Genomic DNA, 27,250 nt, shown 5'->3' on the forward strand with positions numbered 1-27,250 from the left:
CTAAAAAGTGGAACCTTCAGGTTCGCTTCATTTCTTAAATTATATGTTATTCCTTCTTCTTCTATTGTTATAAAAAAGGATCTGAAGAGAGGAGGAAATTTGGTGTTTTCAAAGCATTGTAGACAAAGACCGCCTGAACTTTTTGTATCAGTTGGTAGATGCTTAAGAGTCTCGCTTCATTATATCTCGAAGTCACCGATGCATTCCAGGGAAGGTCCAAAATTGAACGAACACATCGATTGACAATTGAATTGATTCTCGCAAGGTTGTCTTGACTGGTCGTACCCCATGAGATGATTCCATATGTGAGGTGAGGCTGTATTAAGGAAAGGAATACTAGTGTGAGAAGGGAAGAATGTACCCAGGCAGAGGCTCGGGCGGGAGTTCCTGCTAGTGACGAAGTCTTCTTTCGTAAGGTGATCATTTGTTTATCCCAACTCAGCTTGTCATCTAGCCAGATTCCTAGAAACTTGGTATCATTCACCCTTTCGAGTTGTTTTCCTTTGTATGTTATTTCGAAATCAATATTTAATGGTTTATTTTTGGTCCTAAACACCATATATTTGGATTTTTCTGGGTTTAGTATAAGCTGATTCTTTTGTAGCCAACTATGCATTTCAGAGAGCAGGGCAGAGATCTTGCATTGAAGCTGGTTAGCGTCTTTATCAGTGATTTGAATGAAAATGTCATCGGCATACGCTACTAGGTGGGAAGATGGAAGGTGAGAGAGAAATTCATTAATGTAAAGAACAAATAGGATAGGTTCAAGAAGTGAGCCTTGAGGTACTCCCCTGGAGAAATAAGAAATGTCTGAAAAAGACTGGTTTGTTTTAACGACAAATGGCCTATCAGTAAGGTAGTCTTCAATGAGAAGGTTAATTTTTCCTCTCAAGCCAAGATTGTTGAGCTTATTGAGTAGGATTTTATGATTTATGCAGTCAAAAGCTTTTGATAGGTCTAGAAACAGTGCTATTGCATAGTGACCCTTTTCAAGACGGTCCGTGATCCTACAGCAGAAGTCAACAATTGCCAGGTCAGTGGATCTTTTCGAACGATAAGCGTACTGTTGTTGATGGATAAGCTGATTGACTTCCAGGAAGCCCATGAGTCTGCCGTGAAGAATTTTTTCGAATAGTTTTGCAAAAAGTGAGAGTAGAGCTATTGGACGAAAATTGTTGATAGAGTTGCAGTGTTTCCCCTTAGGAACAGGAACAATGACTTCTTTTTTGAATTGAGACGGGAATTACCAGATTGAAAGGAAAGATTGTAAATGTACTTCAGTGGTGTTAAAATTGAGTTAAGGACCTTTTTCAGCAGAGCAGGAGATATTTCATCAAAGCCAGGGGTTCCATTTACTTTTAATTGATGTCCTGCTTCTAAAATCTCTTGATCTGAGAGCTGAGCGAGAAAAAAAGAGCTCCTCATTGAGTGCTTGACAGATTCTCTCGTTGCATTAACTCTGGAGTCAACTTCGTCTATAAAAAGGCTATTCACACTTGAGATAAAGTGATTACAGAAGGCTGCGGCTTTTTCCTGGTCATCTGAAATGAGTACCTCGTTCTCAACTACATCTCCAACATAGCTCTGTGATTTCGTTTTCCTTCCAGGTAGTAGCTTGTCCAAGACTGTCCACTTTTCCTTGCTTGTAATGACGCCTTTAAGTTAGGAACTATAATATTTCCTTTTCTCCGACCGAATACTGTCGGTGACTTTGTTTCTGTACGTTGTGTATTTGCTTTTATCTGCCTCCTTTCGTGTTTCTCTAGCAATTCTTGCGAGTTTGTCCCTTTTCTTTAGCATGTTACAAATTTTGTTTCAGATAAATGGGCATAATTTCCGTCTTGGCCTAGTGGTCTTTTTATTCCCTGGGATCCTGATGTATGATGCGCATTTTTCGTAACTATTTAGGATTTGCTCAAAGAAGAAGTTTGTCGCAATTTCAGGATCATCTGTAGCAATCACCCCATCCCACGAAGACTTCTGAAGGTCATAAAAGAGCTGATTGAGAGGGCCGGGAGTGAAAGATCTGTAAGTGTGCATGATCTCTTCCACAATTTCTTAATTTTCAATTACCATTAAGATGGGATGATGATCAGAAATGGTTGCATCCAGTACTGCATAGGTTAGTGAGCATTCCCCAATTGCGAAGTCAAGAAGCGAATTGTGGGACTCTTCCATTCTAGTCGGGATAATTCCGTCAGTCAGAAGAGAAAAACCATTGGAAGAAATGACATCTAGGAGGTCTTGCACTTGAGAAGAAGAGCTTTGAAGTATGTTAATATTGAAGTCTCCCATCAGTAGAAGACTAAGGGATTTGCTTGTGAAGTGAGATAGAATATTGTCAAGAGTTACAAGGAAGCTGTTAACTGAAGCTGAGGGAGGTCGATATAGACACCCAATCACCAGAGAGGCAATGCGGATAAAAGTGATTTCACAAGCTTGCTCAGGCAGATTTGTGATAGGAAAGGCAGAGCATCGCAGATGATTGTGAACGTAAATAAATAAATAAATATTCATTTATTGCAAATGCCATCACAGCACATGGTTAGGGGCAGGTAAAAATACAAAGGAAATGGCATAAAAGTATATGTACATAGCAGATTTTATATAGATATTAACAATGGCTAGGAATTTTAGTTATGAATTTAAAAAAATTGCAGAACAGTTATGAATTTAAAAAAATTGCAGAACAGTTATGAATTTAAAAAAATTGCAGAACAGTTATGAATTTAAAATAGCAACTCCACCTCCTTTAGAATCTCATCTGCAACTGTGAAAGAGAGCATAGTCTTGAAATTGGATTGAAACTTCGGTAGAGAACCACGTCTCAGTAAAAACCATCAGGTCTGGATGGAGATTCCATGATGTCAGTTGAGCGAGGATTTCATCATTATATTTTACAAGGCTGCGTGCGTTCATATAGAATACAGTAATTGCATGTTTTGATGTTGTAGTAAGGCATAAGTTAATTGGGTTAATTGTTGGCAAGCGACATGGCAGAAAGGTATTTTCACAAGAGTTAGAGTCATTCAAATTCTGGTCGGATGAAGAGATAGATGAATCATTTATAGAGGTTCTTCCTCTATAAATGATTATGAGGGCCCATTTAAGTTTTCTTCTTCCCCTCGTTATTTTCTGGTGATAAAAGTGTATCTTATTTTAATGCAGTTTCCGAAATGTTCCTTGATTTTATTTATTTATTTTAATTATACGAGGGATTTCCGAAAAGGAAGGTAACACATTTTTTCTCTCGATGATGTTTAATAATACGAAGTTGAAATTATATACCTAGAAATAAGTGAAAATGCACTACTTCTCCACAAAGTCTCCAGTTTTATTGATGCACTTGTCCCAACGATGGATCAGTTTATCAATACCAGTACTGAAGAAGTCCGTGCCCACACGCAGTAACCAACATCGCACCGGCTGATGAACTTCCCCATCCGTGGTGAAATGCTTTCCTGAAAGGTGCTTTTTCAGAGGGCCGAACAAATGGAAGTCTGAAGGCGCTAAGTCTGGGATGTAGGGGGGGGGGATGTGACAGTTTCCCAACAATTACGGCGCAACCGCTCACGAGTGGTGTGGACAGTGTGTGGAGTTGCTTTGTCGTGCAACAAAATCACGCAGCTTGTCAGGAGGCCTGGTCGTTTGCATCGAATGTTGGCTTACAGTTTTTCCAACCATACACAGTAATGCTGTGCATTGATTGTTCCTCCCTTCGGCAAGAAATCCACCAACAGAACGCCTTGGCGATCCCAGAACACTGTGGCCATGACTTTTTGGACACTGGGAACAGTTTTGAATTTTTTGCGCACAGAATATTGTGGATGTTTCCAGGTCATGGAGTCTTGTTTTCTCTATGAACCAACGTTTCGTCTGCTGTGACTGTGCGACCGAGAAAATCCTCTCCTTCGTCGCTGTATCGCAGCAGGTTCTCCAGACACATCCCCATGCGTTTTGCTTTGTCCTCCTCTGACAATTGTCGCATCACCCGGCGGCAGCACACCTTATGAAAGCCAATAACATCGTGAACAGTCGACTTACATTCACTATTTGTGCAATTTCACGCAGTTTCACTCGCCTGTTTTCAAGAACGATGCCCTTAATGTCGAAATGTTTTCCTGTTTTGCTCAATGAAGGCCTACCCGCCCGATGTCGATCTTCAATGTCAACACGGTCCGCTTTAAATTCATTGCATCAAAAACACACCTGCTTCTTTGTCATCACCTTTTGAATATCACCAGGTGACATTCACCAGTTCACGGTGAATGTCACTTGGTGAAGGCCCTTTTGCTTGCAAAAAGCGAATAATTTCACGAACACCTGTTTTTGGACCACACTCGCACGGTAGCCGCCATTTTGCAACTGGAATCTGCTGTGAGGCGACAGTACCGCAACACTGCACTGTCGGTCTTTTTGAATGTTATTACAGGTCTATCTGTCTACCGCGTTTCATCTCATTCCATTTCACCATTATTGAGAAAAAAAAAATGTGTTACCTTACTTTTCGGAAACCCCTCGTATTTTGTTTTATCACCATTGTCTTATTATCTGTTGCCAACTGCATTTCTTAGCAGAATTCTCATTTATCTATAAACATGTTTATTTGCTTATTTATGCTGTTACAGAATCATGACCACGAGACGGCGCTTCACTCTGCAGCTCAATATGGGCATAGTGATGTTGTTGCCTTGTTGCTCCAGGTAAGTTATTTATTTGGATATGTAAAATATTTTACTTTATCTGTAATGCAGACAACTCTGCTTGAACTTATTCTGTTAAGATTCATAGTTCATATCTCATGATTTTTTTACATGAAATAGCCATATTTCATTATTGCTTTTATTAGACATTTGTAATTATTTTATAATTAATATTTCACTTTTATGTATTCGTGCAGCACAACAGCGACCCATCTATCCGCAATCTTAAGGAAGAGAGTCCTCTCGACCTTGCAGCACAATACGGGCGTCTGGAAGCGGTAGAGTTACTAATCAAAACACATCCCGAACTGCTCAGGCACAATGTGAGGAGGCACTGCCCACTGCATTTAGCTTCTCGTAATGGCCACAAGCAAGTGGTTAAGGTGCTTTTGGATGCTGGCTTCGACGTGAATTATGTGGTGAGTATGTCTCTGTTTCCTTTGCTGTTCCACTGTGTTCTGCTCATCTTAGCAGAAAGTATATAATTCGAGGAAGGCAGATTAAATAATCATCACGTGATGCAGTGGACCTAGTTACTGTAATGGATTCCATTAATGAATAATTTCATCACATATTTCGTAACAGTCGTGAGGCAGTTCTTATTAATGATCTCTCTGTCTCTCTCGTTGTGTCAGTATAAATTATTTAATTCTCACCATTGATGTCAGCTTGTGATTCTTCATTACCACCATTTGGCTGATGCTCCGATTAATGCAAAAAATAACTTTTGCATAAATTATTTGCATAACTTTTGATTAATGCAAAAAATAAAAAAGAATTGCAGTTTTAAGATATACAACACAGAATGAAAGTAGTAGCTGGTTGTCGTTTTTTAGAATAAATACTAATATTATAAGCCTTGAGTATATCATATTTGTGAATTGCATGCACAATTTTCCTGTTTTTCTTATTTTGAAAATAGAAGTAAAAAATAATTATCTTAATTCAATTTTCCATTTTCATTCGGAATTTTGAATTGATTCCACTACTTTGTGTAGAAACTATAAGAGTAAATATAATATAGCTGGGGAAGGACGTTACATGGTGATTTTCCACAGAATTATACCTTTTAGTAATGAACACTCTTATATGGTCTGATGATGGATAACAGCAAGGTTCCCAAAAGCAACCTTAATGTATAGGAATTTAGTTATTAATTGAATAAATTATCTTAATATTCATGTGGTATAAGAGTGCTAATTACTAAAAGTATAATTCCATAAGTAAATATGTAAAAATAATGTGCCGATAGTGTGTGTATGAACAAGTTTATCAGAGGATTTCAGTGGCAAGTTTATCAGTGGCATTTCATGGCTATAGTTATTCATTTACAGGCAATATGTAATTTAGAAGAAACCTCTGGAGTGACTGTTACCACCTCAGAGTACATGCAGACTGCTTCTTTATGTCGGATTTTGTAGTGAGATTTCCAACTAGAATAATTTTAGATAATTCAGGACCGACGGACTTTACAGTTTAAAGACTTCCTTACCGCCAGTGTTTGGTGGTTTGTGATTTAGCAGTTTGAGTTAAAACCACTTCGAAGAAACGGTTCGTTTCTTTATAGTCTCTGTCTAGTGGCTATACCATTTGCTACCAATTTTCTAATCCGGCAACAGGCAAACCGGCCTTACAATACAAGTAGTTTCCAAATAGTACAGTAACAATTCAAGGCTTCAGTTGCCTTCATTCTAATCCATCTCAATAACTTATAGAGATTTTAGACATTACTTTGTAAGCTGTCTTCTCCTAGTATAATACTTAATTAATAAAACTGTTATTTACGAGGAGTAATCATTTATTCGCGGACTTGTGCAAGATCTTATCTTAATTGTCATTATCTGAATCTTCTGTGTATTTCTCCTTCTCGAAATACTCTCCCTTGAACTTTACAGAATTACGCCGCCGTCGTACCTACGCATTAAATGCTTCTTGCAAGCCATTTTTGAAAGACTGCGAAGTGCTTCCGTTGTGTCTCTGCGAGCATCGTTGTGTAGGACGCGAAACGCTTGCCTTTCAGAGCTTTCTTCAGACGTGGAAACAGACAGAAATCACACGGGGATAAGTCCGTGAATAAGGAAGATGGGGCAGAACCTCGGCACCTATGCCACCAGGACCTTGCATTTTCTTGATGGAGAAACCACTTCACACCGAAAAGTTCGGTCATACTGGAATATGGCCGTCCGACCAAGACACTCGTTACCATACGCTTCAATCAACTCTTTAACTGTTTCCGATGCATTTGAGCTCCGTCTGATACAATAACGAATCACATATCGCTGTTCAATCTGTATGTCCGACATACAGATTGACACGCGGCTAAAAAAATTCTCTTCACGCAACACTAGTTCGACAGGTACTGGCATGCACACACAGAGTCTGCTCAGTAGCGATAATGGAAAACGCCTGTAGCGGCAGTTATGGAAAGTTCAAGCGGTTAACATAAAATCTTGCCCCAGTCCGCGAATTAAATGATTGCTCCTCGTAAAATGAATTAATATTCTCATCCAATCTTTTGTATTTTTTATTATGTCTGTTTATTTCCACCAATTGCTAACAGTGACGAAGTCCCTAAGAACAACCATTTCTCTTATTACCTTAGGAAGTGGGGGATAAGTAGGAGTAGTGTCTTCAGGTTTTTATATGGCATTATAACAAGCAAAAATAAAAATACCCTCAGACCCCGAGTAGCAAAAATGCTTCAAACTTGAAATTTAGGTTCATTTGATTTGTTCATTCTTTGGTGTGTGTGGTATATTTTTATCCTCATAGAGGGTATATTGCGTGCTCTGGACCATCGATATCATGCAATTAGGACAGGGTGAATAAATGAAGTTGTAACTCATGTGCGCTATTTAAGTAAATGAGTTTGTAATGGCAATCTATAATGAAGCCCTACCTAATGGTCTACACGCGCAATACACCCACTGTTATTCACCTGAATCACGCAATTCACTGATTGGAAGAAGTACTGGGGTGTTTCCTTTTTTTTTTTTTTATTTCAGGTGGATGCTAACAGGAATTTATATATATTCATAAAATATCATTAAATCTCAGCAAAGTAGCTTTCACCGAGTCGGTATAAACAACTTTGCAGTATCTGCGGATACCTGGAAAAAAAAAAAAAAAAGAAGAAGAATTCTTTATTGTATACACAAGGCACATGCCGTACACAACACCCTTCACGGCTACAAGCCATGGGTAAAGTGTTAGCACGATGGTGCATAAGTACACGTGCTTTTAGCTGCCGGGATTCAAGCCTGTGAACTGCTAAATACGGCGCTGTTTCTCGTATTCTCTGTGTCTTGTGAACTCCTCTGGCCGCGTGGTCGTCCCGGAGTATAAACAAAAAATTATTTATTTTATTTTATGGTCATGTGATATACTGTACTAACTTTTTAATTATTATTATCCGTTTATTTCTCTTTCTAGACGTCTTTTAACAACCTTTGACTAGACGGTTTGTTTACATACTTAGGCTTGAATAATTATTTAAAAACTTACAAAATCCTAAATGGATGCATAAAACAAGATCAAATTAAGCGCCGACCAATTTCTTACGTTAAGTTAAATCTAAACAATTAATAACATGTTCCTTATTCACTCATCTGGAAGTTGATTGATGATTGTTCATTACCCCTGTTTCAGAGTTTGTATCTGAATCTGTCGATCACAGTCCGAAAGATTTCTTTCCGGTATATTTTGTCTGCGCATAACTCCTCGGGATCGATGTTCATCTTATTTAAAAAATAACAAACAAACAATATTTTCAGGTAGAAATCTCACCATTTTCTCCATGTGTGTCATATTGTATTTGAGTTTTGGTTCATCACTGTTTATTCTACTTTGTATCATCTCAGTTCGATCTAGCTTCCACTTTAGGCTCATCCAGTGTATTTATTAATAACTGAGCTAGCGTTAAAATGTTTCTTGTTATTATAATTTGCATCTGAATATATCATGAGATATCTAAGTTATCATACAATATCGCTTTCAGATCGCTCTTGGATTTCCCAGCAGTCCTATTTAGCCATCTCAAGAGCCAGTATTCCACCTAGGGAGAGGCCTTGGTGCTTCTCTCAAGGGACAATGACCAGACTGGTGATACATAAAGCGAATTTGAATTTTAACAGCATATTGCATCGTTAGATTAGAGTTCCTGAGACTGGTGAATTACTGTCTACCGTTCCAGAAGTTTTGTCCTTCATTTAAGCCCCGTTTTGCAACTGTGGTTCCGTCCACAAAAATTGTATTTTTTATTGTCTTCTCTTTGTTGGCGAACACTGATTTTTTTTTTTTTTTTTTAATTGAACTGCAAACCAATTCAGTATAAATAGTTTTCAAGTCAGCTTATTGTATTTTCGCTTTCTTCTTACAGTGAAATGCAATTTTTTACTCTTAAAAAAAGTAACAAAATTTTTACCAAAAAAATTAAGAATGAACCATAGTGTTTCTCATAAATACTATACTCAGGTATCAGGCTGCATTTACACACGCAGCACCGAAGTGAATCCGCCAGTGCTTTATCCCCAACTAACCAATAAAATTAAAGAGGTGTGTGAACTTAGCCTCACAGTGTATCCAGAAATGCTGCACTAAAAGCAATTAATAGTTCTCCGGAGAGGGGCTTACAATGTTTGTTTTTTGCTATTTCGAAATTTTATGAGAATTCTTAATCCATTCGGCTCATTCGGTAGTTGAAGCCTCCGAGAGTGTGACTATCCTCCCCACGCTTATTGAATTTTAATCTAATCGTGAACCTAACCTTTGTGCATCACTTTTTCTCCCGTATAAAGCGACACTGTTCGATTCAAGAATTCTGGTCTAAGCAAGAATCAGTGTATTTTGCGGATCATCCTGAAGTTTCTTATTACTATTCTGATAACGTGTTGTCAGTTCAAATGTAACTCTAGTGCAGAGATCGATCATGGCTGAAGTGAGAAGGTGTTATGGAATGTTGCCTTGTTAAATAACAGTGAAATGGATATTCGGCGAATGTGTACTCACAACTAACAATTGGCAATATCCACATTCCATCACTATTAGTAACTAAAGTCATGAATAAGAAATATCATGAAGACTTTAAATATTAGGAAAGGAAATGTTGTTTGCATCTTTAGTCTAGCATGGCATTGTCAGAATATTATTTGCAGTTCTGTGAATTCTTGGCTTGGTTCAGACCTTGTTTTGGCGAGCAACTTTTCACTGGAGGTGAGTCGAGTTCACTGTCGTCTGGGATCTGTTTTGTCAGGGATGAATCTTTTAAATCATGGTGGGGGAGGGGAAGAGTTCTACGTATAGGCAAGCTACCTGTGTTATTTTGTAAAAATTGAGTAGAGTGGGTGAGTAAGTAATTAAGTAATGATTATTTATCTCATGATGCCATTTATAAGAGCTCTGGTGCCACCTTTGTCACTAATACCGTACATTGTCAACCCCTGCTTTAGTAACTCTTCGAGATCATTGTTGCTGAGACATAAGATGTCAACTTCATACTTCGCATGTTAATTTTTATCACTCAGGACTGCTTAGGCGGCAAGGCCAAACTTGGAGTTCAGGAAGTCCGTGTGCATGAATTAATTGTGGAGAAAAGGATGGAAAAGACAAGACCTCCTCCTCTGGATTGAAGTATCCTCAATTTTGGGATGTGGGGTTTTTTCAATGTGCAGCCCGGGTGCGTTGCATCAGCTGTACTTCTAAAGGACAGGCCCTACCAGCCAGTATAATATAGACATATAATAAATCGTAATAATATTTTGTTAAGTAGTAGTAATTCTAAGATATTCATCTCAGAAATCAGTGTATATTTTATGAAATTGGGTATGTGTTTCATATCTAATTTCATACACTTGTGTGCATTTGATATTTGATAACCAGGACCTTAACATCCCTTCCTGTATGGGAATAAAATTCTTTTCTTTCATGGTCTAGTATATCATTTTAAGATTACTTTATTGGATAAATTTTAAAATACTTCTTAGGGGCATTGCCGACTGTGGAGGCTGAAACATGAACTGAAACAGCCGTCACAGCGTCTTTTCTTTCATGATCACATTATTATAAAGTAGAGAGTCTACTTAGGTTTGTTATATCTAAGTGGTTTGTTCTTGCAGACGGACAATGGAAGTGCGTTGCACGAGGCAGCCCTCTATGGTAAAGTAGAAGTGGTCAAGTTACTTCTCGATTACGGTAAGGATCCTAAGATTGTGTGTGCTTTGTGTGTGATAGAAAGAGAGTATCCTAAAAAAGCATAAAAGAGTTTTTTGACATTCGCTACCTTTAGTTTTATTTTCTCATTAAATGTATTACCGAAATAAAATATATCTGCCTTTAACAGAGTAAATAAGCCTTCTTGTTTTTATTTATTTAAATAAAATTATTTAAAAAAAAACTTTCAGTGGCACAACTGCTCGAATTCCGCTTTTTTGAAGTCGAATTTCCATAAATGCTTATAAATCTTGTTCAGAATGATAATTGTTCTGAGTTGTGTATATACTATACAGAAACAAAGCTTTTGTATAGTACGTGTATTATGGCCGTGTTGTCATAAAGTCCACAAACAAACTTTTGTATAGAATATTGTATACCTATATTTCATATATTGAATATTTTAATGTTCTATTGTGTTTTATAGTGTTGTATAGTTTTGGGATATAATAGATACTCCTTTACATGTTTGATTATCGAAACATCATTGCAGCTGTAGTGAAGATTTCATCGTTATTTACATATAATTTTGAATACATTATAACTGAAGTTTAAGGATGTTTTTCCTTGCAGCATCTTGTGATATAACACATCTTTCAGAATAATAAGAATTCTTAGCATTTCATATTGTGAGAAACTATTTTCACATACCTTCTTTTTCATGCGTTGCTGAAAAATCAAGCTTGTCTGCACGAGGAATTCTACCAGAAAGGTGATGTAAATAAATGTAATGAGACTTTTAAATACAGTAGACTCTCGATTAACCTAGAAGGTCGGGAAATTAATATCCCCGGATAATCCTAAAATTTAAAAAAATCGGGATTATGAACAATATGCATTTAATATTAAAAAAATTGTACGTTGTATTATTTATTGAAAAAAGAAAGTAAAGAAGTTTGTTTCTATCTGAAACTCCCAGCAAATCCGATTAATTTTATTCGTTATTAAATATCGTATAGTTTGTTCACCAACATTGTACTATTTTAAAGTCGACATTCCAGTGCCTTTTCCATGTATATTGATGAATTCAAGGTTCTGTTTTATTGAAAGAACAATTCTTTTTAACGTGGTGGATAAGTTTAAAACTAAACTTTTGAAATAAACGCAAACGAAATAGGTATATATTTACTGAACAACCGCAACTCAACTGTGCCAGCCCGCTTAACAGGCACTAACTGATGAATAATGAATACGTACTTGTTTGTATGTGCACGTGCCTAAGGATTGAAGGAATCCCTAAGGAACAGGATTGTACAGTAGACTCCCAGTGGTGGAGTAAGGGTTTGTGTTGCCCTAAGCACTATTTTTTTAAAATTTAAAATTAAAAATAAATTATTGTAAGTAGGTACTGTAATTGATTTTTAAGACATTTAAATCAATTTTTTTTCGTCCCCCAGTAATCTTCAACCCGGTTAAATCGCCTCCGGATAACCGGGAGTCTACTGGATTAGGAGTTTCAGCATGCATAAATAAATTGGCAAGTAACTGTCAACCCAGCAGGCTTATTTCGAATAGTAGCTTTAATTAAACAGTAATGATGCCTTAAAATAGTAATCAACTGTGACATCAGCAACCGTGTTGCAATTCATACCGGCATAGGATCGTTCTAAATTGGCGTTGTCTACTGGCAGTTAACTTAATTTGAACTGCGAAGAAGGAATAAATTGCATATTGTATGTCCCTAACATTGTTATTATACTTGAACTTGAACAATCATGACATTACACTTCAAATTTTCTTAGCATGCTCTTACTTTATCAAGTATCAAACCATCTCCAGGTTGCATTAATGCCGCACTGCCTTTTACGTATCTTAACTTATCATAATTTCTCACTGATCATGTCAGTACTGCTTTGTACAAGAATCATCAACAGCCAGACTTCAGTTAAAATGTCAACTTCGTGCAGTATTTCAGACCGAAATACGTTGTTATTGAGTGCCAGTCTAAAATGGCAAGTTGACTATTGTCTTCATTCGGTCAGACTACTCCATCGGGCATCGATGTTTGCAGTTAACTGGCAGCTGAATTATTTTAAAACGTTATTATGACGTTTAAGGAATTCTTTTACGGTGTTCCCTCACTCCCCTTCAGCGTTCATCATTGAATTCCTTTAATGAATTCCAATATTGAATGACTAATATAAATTAAAGGAATTCAATGACCAATTGAATTCGTTAAAGAAATTGGAGAATTTCAGAAAAAACAGAAAGTCGTCTAATTCTTTATTGGCTCAGTCTAAACAAAATTCTGTCGTTTTGTTTCGCTAATGCAAATTTTAGTCTATCGAAACAAAAGTAGCAGTTAAATGAAAGAGGATGAAGGAAGTTGTTTAGCTTTTGATGGATGTTGGTTTTCGCGGTAGGTGTCGACGTGAACGTGGAAAACTGCCAGCGAAGAACTGTGTTCGATCTCCTTGAAGACTTAAACACTGCCATTGCCAAACAAATATGGAGGATAATTAAAGGTAAGTAAGCATGTTTTATTTACAATAAATGATAATAATTGCTGATCATTACAGAGATTATTAATCATTGTCAGCTTCGTCTTGTCACAAGCCGCGATAGTGCAGAAGATAGTGTCGCCGCTCTTTCACACTGTGTAGAAAAGTCCTTCATGAAATACTTTTGTCAGAACGGAAGGAACTTTTGTGGGGCTGTTTTCACACTGTGGCAAATTAGTCAGTCTCGAACGAGGGGCGTGTGGTTTTTTATCCTGCAAAGCAAGCTGATGTAATTTACGTACACGATATGCTGAGGCTTCATGGCCACAGTTGCCTCGGCGCAAATTTTAAATAATTCAAGAATCTACACAATCTTGTGTAGTTTATATTGAAAGGAAATGCAAATTTAAGGTTACCTTTTTCCCTTTCATTTATATTTATATAATTTCCTTAGTTACGGCCTCCAGACAGACCACACCTAAGAAAAAACTTTGAGCTTCATGTAAGGATCCAAATACGAGCGATTCGCGTGTTGAGAATAGCAATGGGACATTCATATGAGGAAACAGAGAAAACGAACGTGTGTTACCGAGCATCTGTACTCACTGGCCAAAAATTTAGAAACCTTTTGCAATTTTCGTCAGCAGACAATTAAACGTACAGTGTGGAAATGTAAGTTGTCACACGGCATGATCATAAGCTCCTTGGTATCAGATAAATATTGTTAAGTTTTTCTGGAGCTTCTTGTTTGATTGATTTGGTAGTTGTTGGCGCATCGGCTTCTGTGGCCATATTGCACCTCCCAAGGTTTTTGCAGTACTTTGATCCAAGCCCGAGGCGGGAATCGAACCCGCGACCTTTGGGTTGCCGGGCAGGTACTTTACCCACTTGGCTAGCCCGGTCGGCGAGCTTCTTGTTTGATCCGGTCATGAGAAAGAGAGGTGATCTCTCCGATTTTCAGAAAGGTGTTGTTGTTGTTGTTGGAGCACGTCTGGCAATTGAGAAAACAAGGAAATCAGAGGTGTGTCGGGGAAAAACCCATCTCAAAAGTATACAATGAGTAGGAGACGGATAATGCAGCTCTAAATGGGAAAAAAAGCAGAAACAAGTCGGTATTCCAAGAAGGAGACAGGAATTTCAAGCGAATCTGCATCGGAATAGAAAGTCAGTGCGCAACAAATAATTGATAAATTCAATTTAGGCAAGGAAAAATCCATTCCAACCCAACTGTGCAGCAGGAGTTGAAGAATCTGAAAGTTAACTCTTTGGATATGATTTCGATTCAGGTGCACATTTTAAAACATTAACATTTGGATTCGTACAAACTAAAATTAACGATGTAACTTGAATGCCTAGCACAAGTAATTCTGAATTACTGAAATACAGCCGCCTGTGTTGTTAATGCATTCATTGAAAATTTCATGAAGTTGAGCTTAAAGATTAATCCTAGACATCGGCTACTGCTGTGACGATCTGAAATGAGGGATTCCATTGAGTGTAAGGCTGGTGTTTTAACCGCCTGAATGACGCACCTTCCTTCCCCATCGGAAAGTACTTCATTAAGTCGAAAGAGTGAGTGATCATCTGCATTTAGAAGCGTTAACTTATAAAGATATAAACTTTTCCTCTATTAATCTCATTCCGATATTTCCGTGGTCGAATGTTTTTGCAATGTACTACCCCTTAGAAATGTCAAGATTCGAATATTGTAGATGGCGCCGGAGCTTCTTCAAACAGAAATGAATTGGCTAGAAGATTGTTTTAGAGAAGCGACACATTGGCGTGATGGGCAAATCTCATAACCTGAGCTTCCTTGGCGCCACTCTAAATTACTTACCGAAGAATGTAATAACCAAATTGTAGGAATTCAGTGCTAGGAATTTCCAACTTGAACCAACTCAAAATAATAAGAGAATCAGGGCGTTTAGTTATGAGAAGGGAGTTAGTTTCATTAGACATATTGGATATACACTGAGTGATAAGTGAATTATGACCACCTACCTAATACTTCGTAGGTCCTCCATTTGCCTTCAGTACAGCAGCTATCCGACGTGGCATTGATTCAACAAAATGTCGGAAGCGTTCGGGAGGTATGGCCAACCAATCTGTATGTAATGCGATCAGCAATGCAGGTATGGAGGTGATTGATGTATCCAGACGCCTGATGTGCCTTTCCATAGTGTCCCACAAGTGCTCTATGGGATTAATATCGGGAGAGTTCCGAGACCATTTGATATGCTGGAAGTCAGAACTGTGTTCCTCAAACCATTCCTGCACATCAAGTGCCCGATGGCTCGGCGCATTGTCATCTCGGAAGACACCATCGCCATTCGGGAAAAAGTGTAACATAGCGGGGTGTACACAGTCAGCAAGCAGTTGACGATAGCGGAGACCCCTGATACCTGTTCCACATTCACCAGGGATCCAAGTTCCTACCAGAGAAACATGCCCCACACCACACAACCGCCTCCACCGGCCTGGGCTTTTGATACCATGCATGATGGATCAAGAGCCTCATGTTGTTGACGCAAAATCCGTACACGACCATCCACGGTGTGGAGTAAATAACGTGACCCATCCGACCAGCACACCTTCTTCCAGTCTTCTGACGTCCAACTTGCATGCTCTTTGCACCAGGCGAGTCTTTTACGCCGTGAACCTTGGTTAGGAGAGGATGTCGTAGGGGTTGTCTGCTGGTATAGCCCATACGTTCGAGCGTGCAACACATGGTCATGCCAGATATTGTTCCGGGTTGACCCATGTTGTATTGGGTAGTCAAATCTTTAACAGTGCTGCGCCTGTTCGCCGGTACGAGTCGTTGGACCCGGCGCTCACCTCTAACGTCAACCTTTTGCTGACCTTTGCAGTTTTACAGTTGGGTCGTTGTTTGACCATTTTGATGCCAGTCGTGGTACACTTTAACTACCTCGGCTCTCGAACATCCCACCAGTTCAGCCGTTTGGGAAATCGAGGCACCGTCTCGTCGAGCACCCACAATCTGTCCTTTATCAAAGTCCGATAAATCCCACCTTTTACCCATCACGCTCGGAATTTTACTACCTACTGAACCACTGACACCTTATCTATGCTACGTGGGTCGACTAACTCCGCACTCTCGTACCTCACGCTGTCAACGGGTCGCATTCAGTTTTCATAGGGATGGTCATAATTCAGTGATCACTCAGTATTTCGGGAGTTAAGGTTAGTCAATTTCTTTCCATGAGATTTCAATGGACCCGGATGTGAGAATTAATGCTGGAGAAAAGGACAGTAATGAAGAGCTCTCCCTGTCGGGATTGAAGGGGTAGCTCTTTTGTTGGAATTTAGGACTATTTTCAGTCCGGGACCCGAGTTCATTGCACTCCTTGCACCCCGTTTCGACTTTTCAATGACCGGATTTGAGTGGAGTTGTGGAATGGGAGAAAGCTATCCTGATAGATGTAAGTGTAGCCAGAGATGGCGTTTGATTCCTTAACTAATGGTGAATGCCTAACCGCATCGCATATCTGACAAATAGATTATCCTTGAGAATCTATTTGATATTAGGTACTAAAATAGCTGTAATTCAAGGATTTGAGAGATTACGCGAAATGCACAAATAATTTTAAATGACCCAATATGAGAGGTGAGGGCTTATCTCGATTTTCAAGGTTCTGTGTTTTTTACATATATAGTTCCACCGATAATCACATAAAGTTCATACCATCAACCTCAGGAATAATGCTACTGTATAATTTTTCCCCTTCATGCACACGCCCGCAAACAAGCACGAACAGATATACATCCATTCATTTCTTATAATAAAGCGGCATAATTTGGGCAGTAGACTCGTAGACGACTACAGATATCAGTTCCGTATGTTAATGGCCACGTCAAAGGAGGACTGAATTTATCTCGTTAGTTTACGTGTCAGTCAGGTGGCGTCATCCGGTCTCACGACCTCCTCACATCTCGTGGTTAATGTGTGACAGCAGTTGCTTCTGCTCCGCCTAATTCTTCAAGTCGAGGAACTTTTTTATCAGCGATTTATAGATGCGTGACTTCAGCCTTAAATAATTTCTCTTCTTTCACCTTTTGTGTTGTTTTATCAGTTGGGAAGACAGAATTCATTAAAACGTGGGCATAGAGGGAAGAAAACTCATATTTCAAATGTTGCAATGAATTATGGGTGAACGAGGTACCCAACCGGGGAAAAATAGTTACACTCAAAGTCTTATTAAACAAATGGCGAGTAATAGCATATTTCATTAATGAGATTAACTACATTATGTAAAAGTAATATGCAGCGTAATTTCATGTGTGATACAAGTGTCAAATGCATTCTCTGCTCTCAGTTGTTAACGGGTGGATAAATAGATTATGGCCCTCATGCGTGGACAACGTCAGGCTAGTTCAGTCGAAAGTGCATTACTTACTTGTTAATTAAAAGTGATTTTGAAAGGGGATTTTGCACTCGGTTCATTTCCAACATTTTTTTTTTTTTATGTCGGTGGAATGCGCTTCGTCTAAACTGATTTTATATGTCACAATTATAATCGAAATCAGTGACTTATTGAAAGTTTTAGGGGTCAGATAGATTTTATTATTGTTGTTTTAATACCTCTGTGGTAAAATCGATTTTTCTATTGAGCTGGATTTCTTTCTGAGTTTTTCAACATACTGGAACATTTGAACAAAAATGTTTATATGTGGCACATTGTTTGGGTAAATCGCCACCGTTGGTTCTCCACAACTGCGCCATCAGTACTCTTGTGTACTATACAGAACTCTGTAAATGCCAGAAATATGTGAGTGTGTTGTATGTGTATAGTATTGTGTTGGGTTCTGTTGTTGTGTTCTGGTTACTTGGCCTCAGGGCCCTAGTGGTACTTACGTTGCCCGCCACCACCGCTTGGAGGTGAGCCAGGCTGCCCATCATTCTCTGGTCTCCGCCAGGGTCGCCTGAGCTTCCTGGACGGAGGCCAAGTAAAAAAAAAAAAAAAAAAATTGAAAGGAGTAATAAAATGTTCAATTAATCCTTAACAGTTATAGGTGCTTATTTTATGGAACAAATTATCATAGCATTTTTTTTTTTTTTTTTTTTTGCCTATTTTCTATTTCCAGAACACGCCACGTTAGTTAGTACGGATGAAGAGGTCACGGAGTCCCCCTGTTCACTGTCGCCACCTCCCGGGTTCATGTCATCAGGTCACTATGCCAATGTCCTCATGCCAGATAGATATGGTTCCCATGGTATCTCTCCTCCTAGACAGATGAGCTCTCCCGCATCTGACATTAGTTTTTATGAAGTTCCAATGCCTCCGAAATCCCTGAACACCAGCCAACGGTCATCTGGGTGAGTATAGAGAAAAAGAACATTCTTTCTTCTTTCTTGTGATGGCTTATTGCGATGTTATTTATAAACACCATTTGATCTAATCAGTAACCTACTGTCAGATTAACAAGCATTATAGGAATCGAGTTTTTTATGTACTTTGTGATATAATCAGTGAATTCCCTTGTTATTACGACATGCCCCTCTGATGATGATGATGGCTTTAATTAAAAATAGCCATTGTGTTGGCAACGGAAAATGTGCCTTCATTATTATTAAACAGTACTGTACTGTAATTATATAATTATTGCATCTAATCTTGGCTGTAATAATTATAGTAATTATGTGATTACTGTAATAATTGTATTACTATAATTATTTTATGTTAATAAATAGAAAATTAACAATACTTGTATTTGTTTGAGGAACATTATTCTTTAAGTACTCCAATCAGTTGAGTGTTTAAGACATTGTATTCGTACTTTGCGTGCTGAGATGATGAAGCGCGCAGATGACATTAAAAACGGCATTGTAATTTGCCTGTTTAAAATAACAGATAGCAGTTGAACACAAAATTCGGAAGATACGTGTGAACTGCCCCAAGCCTGGAACATTATCAGTGGACAATTTCTTAAGTGCACCATTCTTCTCAAGGAAATTGAACGTATTGCTACTGATATAAAATAATGATAGTAGGCTCACTTTCTTGGGACATTTGATGGTTCTTAATAGACTAACGTGATGTTCCTAATACATTATCCACTTGGTGTATAACATCAGTTTTGGTACGATACTTAACAGTTTCCAGCTTGCGCCCTGTGAATTATATACATTCTTTGTTGTGTTATTTTATTATCTAGACTTTTCTGAGTGTAATTGCTACAGATAGTGTGTTCTTGGATTCTCTAGAGATTGCACTTAGAATCGTCTAAGGAATCGGCTGTTACTTTTTTTTCTGGCCTTCGGAGGCCGGAGCTATCGTAGACATTTTAGATCAGGATTCACCATGTATATTCTTTTGATACTCGTTCGGCTTTTAATGGCCTGCCTCCACAGCGGCCCTTCACATTCTTAGTGGGAAACTCCCGCTACATTTGCATCTTGCCTACTGTGGCCTGGCCCACTTCATAAGAAAAAATGAAATTGCAGGACCATCTTGATATCAGCACAAGCGAGTGAGAAGCAGGATAAAGTCCTGCTTCTCACTCCCTAGTCACTCACTTACTCACTCGCCTAGGCGGTACTTCTCAATCCACTCCCTTCTTCACTTTAGTTCACTCTGTTCCTTTCCTCGGCTCCTTATGTCCTTGTTCAGGCCAGTAAGGCCTAGGCGGCTGGTAAGCGTCCTTCTATTGTCCTGGCCTGGCCCCCTGTGCCGATGTTTTTATAATGTTGAGAGGACCTTTGCTTAGTGATCGAGCCTCCCAGTATATAAGTGTCCAGATGAATAATAATACAGACATTTTTAATACCGACAACACACTACTCACGAGACAACAAAATTCATATACCTATCTTCCTTGGCAGCATTGCTTTCACCACAGGGTTTCCTAACGCGGTTTTATGGGGAACCACGGGAACCGCTTCACACCCAATACAATACAATGTAGCATGTTCTTTCTTTACACGCAAAGAGAGAGAGAGAGAGAGAGAGAGAGAGAGAGAGAGAGAGAGATGTCTGTAACAGAGGTGGCACGCTAGAACAATAGTCCCTGGCCTGATTCCATGTGCTAGTGATGTTAACCAAGGTGGTTACAGTTATTGCAGCCAACTGGGCTAAGAGGCCAGTCACTCAACGCGAACATAACCAAACATTACACTACAATACTTGAACGCCATTATACCGATTGGCCTTTATCGGTATAGTATTCTCACACAATACACAGCGAATTGTCATAGTTTGGCCGGAGTCGCCCATACATGATAAATTAATAAATAAAAATAAAACGAACTCCGTGATAATACACTTGTCACTCTTCTGGAGCTTTATTGATATTTTAATCTTTTCTTGGCGCAGTATAACCGTATTCGTTTTTGCCCCAGTAAAATCTAAATCAAATCAACTCTTCTGGAGAGGTCTGGGTTCGATTCCCGTCGACGATTTGAGGAATTTCCGAAGTCCTCTTCAATCGAGGTTGTAGTTAGCCGATCTCAGGCGGACGGAGTAGCGTTTTCTCCCTGTCCCGTCAGTTATTTTGAGTTTTTTCATGCAAATTGGCTCGTGAACACACACACACATCTGGCGTTTTGGCATCGCCTAATTAGGGGACCGAATGCTGTTTATGATATCCCTGTCAGTTATCCCACTTATAATATTATTATAACATATATTCTTGAATATCCCCGCGCACTTTTTTTTTTCCGTAAAAGATGGAACCAAAAATTTGGGCACGAGGCTTATTCGCGAATTTAATTCGACGCTTAAAATTTCTCCCAAGGTCAACGAGCGAATAAAAACGCTGCGTTTTTACTAAGAGTTTTCATTATCTTCAACGTCTTTACTTTCCCAACTGGCCGTAGATTAAAATAAGTGTTTTGTTTATTACCGATATTCATTAAAACGCTATTTATTATTTCCTAGCAACGCGCGCGATTCTTTCAGATATCTGGTGGGTGGGTGTGTGTGTGTTTGTGTGTTATTTGGTTTTTAGGAGCATTAGCAACTAAGGCCATATTGCTCCGGGATATGCGGTGGTCATTCCGTGACCTTTCCGCATCCTCCGTATTTGGTGGTGACGGGCTCGAACCCCGATATATATATGTGTGTGTGTGTGTGTGTTATTGAACTGAAACAGATAGATAACAACATCAATATTGTTTAGAGTGTGTTTAGTGTCAAACGGCACCAGGGGTTCCCCCATCTCCGCGTAGTATACATTGTGGGTGTGAAACAGAACACTGTCAAAGCCAGAGATTTAAAAGTGTATGGACTTTGTGTATGTGTGATGCCTTGTACCGTTGTTCATCTGGTCATTTAGCCGCTGGGCCCCTACTGAGGCCCAACGTTGCCCCACTTACGCCCCGTGGAGGCAGACCAGGAACCCAGTAGTCTGTTTCACTCTGGCAGGTCCTGCCACTTAATTTCCTGAGATTTCGGCGGCTAGGACCTTAAAAAAAAAAAAAAAAAAAAAGACAGAAACGCGTCGACGTAGGGGTAGAATCGCTTAGTTTTGCTAGGCCAAGTTATGGGCGTAAGGTAATTTAGATATGTTAAGTTTTTGGGTAGGGCTTTCGCTAGCGTATAGATAGAGAGGGGGAGGCAGAAGGCTGGGGGGGAGAAAGACAGAAATATGGGGCCAATAGAGTAGGTAGCCCCAGTTTTCAGTGGGACATGCCCATGTCCCACCAGAGTAGAAGATATAGGGTGGAGAGGAGGACGAAAATGTCCCCCCTCCCCCCAAGGAAGTAGGTTTACGGGTTCGAATCCCGCCTCGGGCTTGGATCACAGTAAAATGCAAAAACTTTGGGAAGTGCATTATGGCCACAGAAGCCGATGCGCCAACAACTAACAACGAGTTACACCACTATTATAGTTATTTACTCTGGCAAGTCCTGCCACCTAATTTCCTGAGATTTCAGTAGCTAAGACCTTAAAAAAAATAATAATAAATAAAAATAAATAAATAAACATAATAATAATAATAAATAAAAATAAATAAAAAAAACCCGTTATATATAGGGGTCAGCCAAAAGGAGTGCTATTTATGCGAATAGATGTTAAGTTTTTGGATGTAGGGCTGAAGCAATTTAACAATGTTCATACACTAGTAATTGTAAGTTAGAGAGAGGGGTGGGGAAACTGAAGGCTGGGGGGAAAAGACAGAACTAAGGGGTCCGTAGAGAAGATGACCCCCAAATCAGTGGAGTGGGCCCATGCCCCACCAGAGGGAAGAGAGGGGCGGCGAGGGGGGGAGAGCCCAGAAGTCACCTCCCCCTCGTGCCCGGGGAGTGGAGGCAAAGGGCCACGCAAGGGAGCGTGGCTAAGGAGGGAGAAAAAAAAAACACGGCAGGGAAGGGAGGAAAAAAGTCTCCTCCCCCATGCCAGGGGTTTGGTAATTAAAAGTGAATAGGGTTAGAGCACCCTATTCAGATCACCCAATAGCATTTGGCAGCAGAGGTGCGATCTGTGCGGTTGTCACAGTCTGATCCCAGCAGGGATCAGACCAATTATAAAGTCATTCGTGGGATAAATCCCATCCGTGCAGTCCGGTATTTGGAGTCCATCTGTGGTTTGTCAGGTCCGTAGGATTAATCTTGAGCCGGTTCCTTCGCTACCTTGGGTCGGGTTCTGCGAGTCCTTTATTATGCTAGTTCAGTCCCAAAGGTTCGAGCCCGTCACCACCAAATACGGAGGATGTGGAAAGGTCAGGGAATGACCACCGCATATCCCGGAGCAATATGGCCTTAGTTGCAAATGCTCCTAAAAACCAAATAGCAAACAAACAAACAAACATCAGTCCCAAAGGAAAGTCTTGTATCTGGGTGAGAGCCAGTTTGGTTGGGTCGAACGATGGTTAGTTTTGTCGTGGTGTCTGTTCTTGATTCCTGTAGATAGCAATAAGTGTCCTCCTTCTGGTGAACAGTCCCTGGGCGAATTTTGTCAACTCCTTATACTCCTCTTGTGAGTCCAACAGGTTTGATTCCCTGTCGCGAGGGAAGTAAGTCAGTTTTGTCTTCAGGAGGCAGCGGAGATCCTCATAGTTTTCACAGTTGTACATTATGTGAGACCATGTCTCCACTTCCCCACAGACACAGCGGGGATCGGTCACTAATTTTAAACTGTTTAGTTTGGCATTCAGGGCCCCATGACCTGTTAAAAGATACGTTGTGTACAGTCCAGGGTGAAACCATGATGGTGCTTTTGGGTATAATCTTCTGACATTAGGCAGAAATTTCCTCGTTATTTCCCCTTTTGTTAATTCTGACCACCTGTCCTGCCAGACCTGCTGCAGGTGGGTGGCCAGTTTTGTTTTCTCTCTTTTCAGGTTTCCTGTAAGGTCAATGGAGTGGCCCAGGAAGATGCAGGGAAGCCCTTTTGCGAGATGCCGCATCATGGCACAACGCACCACCTCAAGGTCAAGGGGGGAGTGCTCCCGCCAGAACCTGCAGAGCATGTGTACTCACAGTGCAGCAGACCCGTGTAATAGAGAGGAGTATTGTCCGCTGGATGGAATCTAGTGTCCGTCTATTAACTGCAGTAGTTGCTTTCTGGAACCGGATGGGTGACGCGTAAGTCATGGCTGGTATAAATGTCGTTTGGTAATACAGTCCCAAGGTGTGCCTCTTGAGTCCCCAATCCCTTTTAGCTATTCTTGCAACGAGAGCAGAATATCTCCTGATTTTCTCTCGGATATGTTTCAAGTGTGGGTTGAAAGATTGGTTCCTGTCCAGTATGACTCCTAGGTATTTCATCTCACTGAGTAGTTTGATAGTTGTATTTTCTACTTTAATTTGTGGTGGTCTACGGAGATTTAATGTTCCTTTCAGTAGCATTGAGGAGGTTTTTCCCGGTGAGATCTTAAGAAAATGGATCTTCATCCAGTCTTGTAGAATTTGAATTGCTCGATTTGCCTGGGTTTCCAATTGAAGTAGGTTGTCTGCGGCAACAGTCAGTATCAGGTCATCTGCGAATGCCTGTGAGTGGACTTCCCCCAGGTCGAAGGCCAGAAACTCATCCAATACCATACTCCAGAGGAGCGGTCCCAGTACCGAGCCCTGGGGGCAGCCCCTGTAAACAGGCCTGGTCAGTTTCTTGTACGGAGTCACTACTTGTATTTTTCTCTGGGATAAATATGACTTCATCATTTTGTAAAAGGTTGATGGGTGTTTTTGTCTTCCTCAGTCTAGCCAGGACGCTCGGCCACCAGATGGTGTCGAACGCCCAAGAAAAATCGACCGAAATAACCAAGTACTTCCTATCACAGGCAGCAGCCGAACTCAGGAGGCTGTCGAGAGCATCCACTTTTGAGATTCCGGGTTTGAACCCAAACTGTGTGGGCATTACGAGATTTGCAGCTTCATAGTGGTGCAGGAGTCGCTTGTGAAGCATCTTTTCAAGGAGTTTACTAGCAACTGGGAGCAGGGCAATTGGCCGGTATGATTCGGGTTGTTCGGGTGGCTTCATAGGATATTTTAGAATTAATTTGACGTTGGCCATTTTCCAGTCAGATGGAAAGACTCCAGTCTTCAGGCATGTGTTAAAGAGGTTTAGTAAAGTCTGCGGAGAGATGTCTACTACTTTTTTAATAATTTTCGGCTCCAGAAGGCCTGGGCATTTTTTAATTCCTTATTTGTTGCGCTGCCTGTTGTAGTTCTTTTAGGGCAAAAAGTGGTTCCATTTGGTCTATGTGATATGCTTCATTTCCATCGCAGATCTGCAGTTGTTCTGGTAGTTGCGGGTGTGCTGGTTTTTGGAAAATCACATTGAGGATGTTGATAGACTGTTCCCAGGTGGTGGCCAATGTGCTCTGTGGGGTGTGAGTGGAAAGGTTCTCGCGACCTTTTTCAGAGTCTCTAAAAATGATTCCAGGCTAATACTGGATAAAACGCTAGGATTCCAGGCTAATACTGGATAAAAGAGATACCAACACTGAAACCGATGAGGCTACTGAACTTAAGAGACATAAAAGATACTGCAGCAGGGATCGGCAACCTCTTGGCACTAATACGAAAAGCAGCACCGGATGCAGCTTGGAATGGAACCGCGATGTGATTTTAATTAATCATCCTAATAAAGAATTGCCAGGAATGTCTCTACAAAGACCTGTGCCTTTGTGGAGAAACAGTACAAACAGGCCTGTGCCTCTTTCCCAGCTTAAACTCAAAGTGAAGCCATCTGAATGCATTTCAAACACCCGCTCACCATCCTGCATCCATTTTTGCAAAATAACATCAAGTAATTTCTTAAATGCTAGGATTTCAAAAATTCGTGACTGGTACCAGAACAGAAACGGGCATAGTACCCCTGAAAATTTGTCTGTTCTGAGTGGTGTAGCAACAGACCACAGAAGTTCAATATATTATTAGTTTAAAGAATTAACAGGAATACATGATGCTGAATTGGTCAAGAAAAACGTCCACCGATGTTTCTATCCCATACCTCTATATGCAGCAGTTATACGGGCCTCTGCCCCTACATCACATTTCAACAAGTTCCTTATTTTTGAACATTGAAATAGCTCACCCGGTGGTCTGGCCACCAGTACATTATTTCTAGAGCCCAACTGTACATCGATCTTGAAGTCACCCCATGGAAACAACACATTTTAGCAGCTAACCTACTTGCATTAGTCAGACTCATCATAAGACGCCTCAACGCCCCTCATATCACAGATCTGATTAAAACAACCAGAATTGCAGAAAGAAGCCAAGTAGATCCTAGGCTGTCACTCAGAAAAAGTTTTAACAATCTTAAAGGCCTGAGACGCATGTTTCCAGGAAGCACAGTAGATTAATAATTATTAATCAAATCTACTGTGGCCAGATTATAATCTGAGGTTGGTTTCGAGATCAGTGGCCAGATTATAATCTGGCCATTGATCTCGATAAATTCTGCCAGCAGAAAGTATACAGAAACCTGATACATACAGAAGTTTATCGTTATGACTTCAAGAATATCAGCCGAAGGAAAACCAGATGTTAAAGCTACCCATGGCAGGTTAAAAATAAAATAAAATTAAAGCACGCATCAAAAAACGATAGTGTGTGCCCAGTAAGTATCAAAGTACCGAAACATAAAGAATCAAACGCTGTATACCCTGTACGCAAGAAAGGTGTTTTATGTGAAAACATAAAAGAGGTTAGCGAAATTCAAGCCAAGGAATGTAACGGAAATGCAAATGTTGTGGTCTGGTATTTTTTTTTTTTTTTTTTGCATTCACACTAAGGAAGTATGTTGTGATCTCACAGTCATACTATTCTACAAACATACTTCCTTAATATGATTACAACAATACAAATATTTCACTATAACATTTGCATTTCCGTTACATTCCAATGTTAAGTGTCGCTATAGATGTCTTCACATCAAAAATAAATAAAAGTAAGCATACGTACCTAACAATGCGATTAATTGCCCGATTTGTAAAATATAGTCCCCTTTTTAAGAACTTTAGCATATATGCATAATGCACCTATTGCCTTCACCACGCCTGCCGCCTACTAGCATGTAACAACTCAACTCCCAGGATAGATTTTCATGAAATTTATATTTGGACCTTTTAGAAAGATTTGTTGAGCATTCCAAATATCATTAAAATCAAATTAATAGAAATGCTATAAGTATTATTTCGTTGTTTGTCCCTCTGCATGTAATAATTCTTCTCAGTGGATGGATTTTAAGTAAATTTTAAATTTCGCTCTGTAAGAAAGATTTGTCGATCGTTCCTATGTTTCTTTAAAATCGTCTCAGCAATTATTTTATTTTTTGGAATATATATCATATGGGCTATCCATATACTGTAGCTGAATCACTGGATATTATGCTTTTTCTTTCTTTCTTTTTTTTTTTTTTTTTTGCAATGATATATTTTGCAGCAGGTGCCAAACCCCAGCAATTGATTTTTGCTGAACAGCATATTATTGTT

At 39.7% G+C, this 27,250-nt stretch overlaps 1 protein-coding gene across 4 annotated transcripts in view; it reads left to right on the forward strand.

The window, feature by feature from the left end:
- Positions 1 to 27,250, forward strand: part of LOC150077523 (uncharacterized) — a 623,444-nt gene that overhangs the window by 436,830 nt on the left and 159,364 nt on the right. For all 4 annotated transcript variants that reach the window (XM_090386795.1, XM_090386798.1, XM_090386796.1 and 1 more), the window contains exons 4-8: positions 4,629 to 4,703; positions 4,901 to 5,122; positions 10,817 to 10,892; positions 13,274 to 13,375; positions 18,455 to 18,686. In XM_090386795.1, coding sequence (XP_090242921.1) covers positions 4,629 to 4,703; positions 4,901 to 5,122; positions 10,817 to 10,892; positions 13,274 to 13,375; positions 18,455 to 18,686 — 707 coding nt within the window. The remainder of the gene's footprint in view (positions 1 to 4,628; positions 4,704 to 4,900; positions 5,123 to 10,816; positions 10,893 to 13,273; positions 13,376 to 18,454; positions 18,687 to 27,250) is intronic.

This window comes from Mastigoproctus giganteus, chromosome 12 (genome assembly GCF_048544385.1).
Source record: "Mastigoproctus giganteus isolate SK-2022 chromosome 12, ASM4854438v1, whole genome shotgun sequence".
Taxonomy (NCBI): domain Eukaryota; kingdom Metazoa; phylum Arthropoda; class Arachnida; order Uropygi; family Thelyphonidae; genus Mastigoproctus; species Mastigoproctus giganteus.